Source organism: Gopherus flavomarginatus, chromosome 18, assembly GCF_025201925.1.
Source record: "Gopherus flavomarginatus isolate rGopFla2 chromosome 18, rGopFla2.mat.asm, whole genome shotgun sequence".
NCBI classification, from domain to species: Eukaryota; Metazoa; Chordata; order Testudines; family Testudinidae; genus Gopherus; species Gopherus flavomarginatus.
The window spans coordinates 8,638,644-8,645,007 of record NC_066634.1 but is presented as its reverse complement, the minus strand read 5'-3'; the positions used below and the strand labels follow the sequence as shown (position 1 = coordinate 8,645,007).

The window sequence follows — 6,364 nt, the reverse complement described above, 5'->3', positions numbered from 1 at the left end:
TTGGTATTGACACCTCCTCATCAATCATTGGGAGTGGACCACATCCACCCTGACTGAATTGGCCTTGTCAACACTCGTTCTCCACTTGTAAGGTAACTCCCTTCTCTTCATGTGCCAGTATATTTATGCCAGTATCCGTGCATCTGAAGAAGTGGGTTTTTTTACCAATGAACCCTTATGCCCAACTAAATCTGTTAGTCTTTAACGTGCCATCGGACTTCTCAATATTCCTTTACAGTTTATTGTACTGGTTGGCTGCACTGCAACACTCATGATATGATCTGCAGAAATTTGGTCACTAACTAGACAGGCTTTATATAGGGAACCTATTCAAAAGTTATGTGTGGATCAGAGACTGTTTAAGATGTGGCTAGAACATTCAGAGAGTTAGCCTTCATGTATCAATCCGGGGATATGAATGAGAGTTGGGTGGAAAATAGATTTTCCATCCCTGAAATACTTTCAAAAGTTTGTCTTTTTCCCACCTCAAATGGCGACAAAAAGTCAAAATCTCAAAAATATTCACAAACCAAAAAGTCAAAGTCTAAACAAAAATTCAGCTCAAGCCAACTGAAACATTTTGTTTCAATAATATTGAAATGTTTCATTTCAATGTTGATGTTTTCTCTTTTTTAAGCCCCCTTTTTAGTATATTTAGATTATATTTTGAAAATAAAATCATTTCAACTGGAATATTTTGTTTGTAAAATGTCAGAATGTTGTGACAACTTTGAAACTGTTTTTCAACTTTTTTTCAAGCCTGGAGAGTCATTGAATACAAACCTGCTTCATGAACAGTTTCAGTTTCAACAAATTGGCATCTTTCTATGAAAAAAAGATTTGTACAAAATTCTCACTCAGCTCTACTTTGAATGTCTGTGTCAAGTGATGAACTCCATTTTGTTTTGTGAAGGCCATTTATGATAGTATTAATTTTAGGTTAGAGTATCCCTTCTGTATTAGATATTTAAGACATAGCAGATACACTATATCTGGAAAGCTGTGACAGAGCAAGTAGTCATCATCAAGGTTGAAGGGCTTTATCCCACTGGGACAGTGGTCCTGCTGGAAGCAAGCCTAGTGACTTTCATAGAATATCAAGGTTAGAAGAGACCTCAGGACCCATCCCCAGACAGATTTTTACACCAGATCCCTAAATGCCCCCCTCAAGGATTAAACTCACAACCCTGGGTTTAGCAGGCCAATGCTTAAACCACTGAGCTATCCTTCTGCTTATAAGAGGCAGAGCCTGGAAACTCCCTAAAGGAAGTGCGGAGGTAGAAAAATGGTGTCAGAGGCTGTTTTAAAAGAGGAATGGTGTCTAAGCCCAGGGGCTTTTTTGTAGTCAGGAACAGAACGCCTAACTGAAGAGAATGGAGGCAGAAAGTATGTGGACTCTCTAGGGACACTGCCCAAACCCCAGGACTCCAAGGGTAGTGAGGACTGTTCTGATGATTGAATTTCAAGTATTTGTTATTTTTCAAAAATCTGTAACTCTAAGGCTGCCTTTAAGAGTAAAGTCAACTGGGTTTTTTTTGTTTGTTTTTTGTTTTTTTTCAATTTTACATCTTTTATTATATGCCAAAATTCACTAAAGCCAGGTTTTTGCTTGTATACATTACTCAGAAAATTAACCGTATAGGCAAAGATTGTTAGCAATTTGATTTTATACTAATTTTTAGGTTTGTTTAGTTCAACCAGGCTGCAAAGATTATTAATGTTGTGTACAAGCAATAACAGAAAAGAGCTGCAATGTTCAAGGAGTTTCCAAATATTAGATTTTAGACCACATCAGATCAGTAAACATAATACAAAAAAATTACAAATAAAAGCAGTCACAATATAAAATAGCAGCTCATGTAGCTTTTTTCAAGTTTTAATTTTATTCAGAAAGTGACATTTAGTTCAGTTTGCCTCATTCTTTGAAGCTTCATCGAAATTTTCAACAAGATCTGGGACTTCATCATCATCATCCTCTCCAGTAGCAAGTGATGCTTTTCCATCCACAGGTTGCTTGGGTAGAGCCTCTGCCAATCTCCTCAAGCTAGTCAGACTGTCAGCTCCAAGCTGGTTTAAGATGCTGGGAAGCATTTCCGTCAGCTGCTTTGTCTCAGCATGGCCTGTGATAGTGAAAGTGTTAGCAGCCAGAGATGCCTGAACTTTAGGGTTATTGAAGTAGATGACTGTTCCCTGGTTGGTAAACATGTTTACCTCTTCAATACCAGAGATGTTGTTGACTCCCAGTTTCTTTAAGGAGAACTGAAGTTTCTTGTCATCTGCTCTAGCTGTTCTGTGGACAACCTTCTTCTTTCTGCGAGCAGTTCCCTTTCCCTCAATGCGCACTTGAGCCTGGAGTTTGGCTAGTTTTTCTTGATTCATGATTGTTTCTTTCATCATTTTGCCTTAGGGGCGAAGCCTCGTACCCCTAAGGCTGGGAGGTCTGCTGCCACCACTGATAATAAGAAATGTAGGGTAGTGGTGGTTGGAGACTCTCTGCTGAGGGGGACGGAGACACCCATCTGTCGCCCTGACCGTTCATTCCGGGAGGTATGCTGACTGCCAGAGGCCCATATCCGAAATGTTACAGAGGCATTGTCGAAGATTATCCTGCCTTCTGACTACTACCCCATGCTACTCATCCATGTGGGCACAAATGATACTGTGAGGTGTGACACTGAGCAGATCAAGAGTGACTACAGTGCTCTGGGAGTACGGGTTAAGGAGTTTGGTGCACAGGTGGTATTCTCTTCGATTCTTCCTGTCGAAGGTAGGGGCCCGGGCAGGGACAGATGCATCGTGGAGGTGAATGCCTGGCTGCGAAGATGGTGTCGCCAGGAGGGCTTTGGCTTCCTCGACCACGGCATGCTATTCGAGGAAGGACTGCTAGGCACAGATGGTGTTCACCTTTCGAGGAGGGGAAAGGCCTTATTTGCGCACAGATTGGCTAACCTAGTAAGGAGGGCTTTAAACTAGGTTCGATGGGGACAGGTGAGCAAAGCCCAGAGGTAAGTGGGGAACAAGACCTGGGAGATGGGTTGGAAACAGGAGGGAGCACGCGCTATAATGGCAGAGAGAAAGGAGGGTCAGGGCAAACCTGGGAGGCAAGATCAAACCAGTATCTTAGATGCCTATATACAAATGCAAGAAGTATGGGTAATAAGCAGGAAGAACTAGAAGTGCTAATAAATAAATACAACTATGACATTGTTGGCATTGCTGAAACTTGGTGGGATAATACACATGACTGGAATGTTGGTGTGGATGGGTATAGTTTGCTCAGGAAGGATAGACAGGGGAAAAAGGGAGGAGGTGTTGCCTTATATATTAAAAATGTACACACTTGGACTGAGGTAGAGATGGACATAGGAGATGGGAGTGTTGAGAGTCTCTGGTTTAGGTTAAAAGGGGTAAAAAACATGGGTGATGTCGTGCTGGGAGTCTACTACAGGCCACCTAATCAGGTGGAAGAGGTGGATGAGGCTTTTTTCAAACAACTAACAAAATCATCCAAAGCCCAAGATTTGGTGGTGATGGGGGACTTCAACTATCCAGATATATGTTGGGAAAATAACACTGCGAGGCACAGATTATCCAATAAGTTCCTGGACTGCATTGCAGACAACTTTTTATTTCAGAAAGTTGAAAAAGCTACTAGGGGTGAAGCTGTTCTAGACTTGATTTTAACAAATAGGGAAGAACTCGTTGAGAATTTGAAAGTAGAAGGAAGCTTGAGTGAAAGTGATCATGAAATAATAGAGTTTGCAATTCTAAGGAAGGGTAGAAGGGAGTACAGCAAAATACAGACAATGGATTTCAGGAAGGCGGATTTTGGTAAGCTCAGAGAGCTTATAGGTAAGGTCTCATGGGAATCAAGACTGAGGGGAAAAACAACTGAGGAGAGTTGGCAGTTTTTCAAAGGGACGCTATTAAGGGCCCAAAAACAAGCTATTCTGATGGTTAGGAAAGATAGAAAATGTGGCAAAAGACCACCTTGGCTTAACCACGAGATCTTGCGTGACCTACAAAATAAAAAGGCGTCATATAAAAAATGGAAATAAGGTCAGATTACAAAGGATGAATATAGGCAAATAACACAGGAATGCAGAGGCAAGATTAGAAAGGCAAAGGCACAAAATGAGCTCAAACTAGCTATGGGAATAAAAGGAAACAAGAAGACTTTTTATCAATACATTAGAAGCAAGAGGAAGACCAAGGACAGGGTAGGCCCACTGCTCAGTGAGGAGGGGGAAACAGTAACCGGAGACTTGGAAATGGCAGAGATGCCTAATGACTTCTTTGTTTCGGTCTTCACTGAGAAGTCTGAAGGAATGTCTAATATAGTGAATGCTTACGGGAAGAGGGTAGGTTTAGGATAAAATAAAATAAAAAAAGAGCAAGTAAAAAATCACTTGGAAAAGTTAGATGCCTGCAAGTCACCAGGGCCTGATGAAATGCATCCTAGAATACTCAAGGAGTTAATAGAAGAGGTATCTCAGCCTCTAGCTATTATCTTTGGGAAATCATGGGAGACAGGGGAGATTCCAGAAGACTGGAAGGGGGCAAATATAGTGCCCATCTATAAAAAGGGAAATAAAAACAACCCAGGAAACTACAGACCAGTTAGTTTAACTTCTGTGCCAGGGAAGATAATGGAGCAGATAATTAAAGAAATCATCTGCAAACACTTGGAAGGTGGTAAGGTGATAGGGAATAGCCAGCATGGATTTGTAAAGAACAAATCGTGTCAAACTAATCTGATAGCATTCTTTGATAGGATAACGAGCCTTGTGGATAAGGGAGAAGCGGTGGATGTGATATACCTAGACTTTAGTAAGGCATTTGATATGGTCTCACATGATATTCTTATAGATAAACTAGGAAAGTACAATTTAGATGGGGCTACTATAAGGTGGGTGCATAACTGGCTGGATAACCGTACTCAGAGAGTAGTTATTAATGGCTCCCAATCCTGCTGGAAAGGTATAACAAGTGGGGTTCCGCAGGGGTCTGTTTTGGGACCGGCTCTGTTCAATATCTTCATCAACGATTTAGATGTTGGCATAGAAAGTACGCTTATTAAGTTTGCGGACGGTACCAAACTGGGAGGGATTGCAACTGCTTTGGAGGACAGGGTCAAAATTCAAAATGATCTGGACAAATTGGAGAAATGGTCTGAGGTAAACAGGATGAAGTTTAATAAAGATAAATGCAAAGTGCTCCACTTAGGAAGGAACAATCAGTTTCACACATACAGAATGGGAGGAGACTGTCTAGGAAGGAGTATGGCAGAAAGAGATCTAGGGGTCATAGTGGACCACAAGCTTAATATGAGTCAACAGTGTGATACTGTTGCAAAAAAAGCAAATGTGATTCTGGGATGCATTAACAGGTGTGTTGTAAACAAGACACGAGAAGTCATTCTTCCGCTTTACTCTGTGCTGGTTAGGCCTCAACTGGAGTATTGTGTCCAGTTCTGGGCACCGCATTTCAAGAAAGATGTGGAGAAATTGGAGAGAGTCCAGAGAAGAGCAACGAGAATGATTAAAGGTCTTGAGAACATGACCTATGAAGGAAGGCTGAAGGAATTGGGTTTGTTTAGTTTGGAAAAGAGAAGACTGAGAGGGGACATGATAGCAGTTTTCAGGTATCTAAAAGGGTGTCATCAGGAGGAGGGAGAAAACTTGTTCACCTTAGCCTCCAATGATAGAACAAGAAGCAATGGGCTTAAACTGCAGCAAGGGAGATTTAGGTTGGACATTAGGAAAAAGTTCCTAACTGTCAAGGTAGTTAAACACTGGAATAGATTGCCTAGGGAAGTTGTGGAATCTCCATCTCTGGAGATATTTAAGAGTAGGTTAGATAAATGTCTATTAGGGATGGTCTAGACAGTATTTGGTCCTGCCATGAGGGCAAGGGACTGGACTCGATGACCTCTCGAGGTCCCTTCCAGTCCTAGAGTCTATGAATCTATGAATCGGTGTCTCCCCGACTCACAGGCCTGAGCCCGGCAGCGCTGTGCCAGGGAAACTCCCTGCGACCCCCTGTTGTTAAGAAATTCTTTTTGCCTGCACCTGTGGTTTTTCTTTGCTGTCAGGATGTCCCCAAAGAGGTTGAAAAACAAACCCAGAGGCTAGGTCCACAAAGGGAGTTAGGTGCCTAACTGCCCCCTTAGACACTTCAGTCTAAGATTTAGATCCTCAAAACCTCTACACCAGGGGCATCATTTGATATGGTGTAAAGGGGCAATTGTGCCCCCCAAGACTTTGGTTTGCCCCTGCCCAGGTTTTGCAGGTCTTTATGCCCCAGTCTGTCTTTCCCTTAACATAATATAAACAAACTGCAAATGTTTTTATTAATGCATGGC

The 6,364-nt window shown here is 41.9% G+C and overlaps 1 protein-coding gene across 1 annotated transcript; it reads right to left on the bottom strand.

The window, feature by feature from the left end:
• Positions 1–1,860: 1,860 nt before the first annotated feature.
• On the bottom strand, positions 1,861–2,394 carry LOC127036601 (transcription factor BTF3-like). The gene has a single exon (XM_050927657.1). The coding sequence runs from the start codon at positions 2,392–2,394 to the stop codon at positions 1,906–1,908; it is 489 nt and encodes a 162-aa protein (XP_050783614.1). The 3' UTR covers positions 1,861–1,905.
• Positions 2,395–6,364: the final 3,970 nt, after the last annotated feature.

Bases quoted from the DNA above. Each gene is read 5' to 3' on its own strand.
- LOC127036601 (XM_050927657.1), bottom strand. From the start codon at position 2,394: ATGAAAGAAACAATCATGAATCAAGAAAAACTAGCCAAACTCCAGGCT.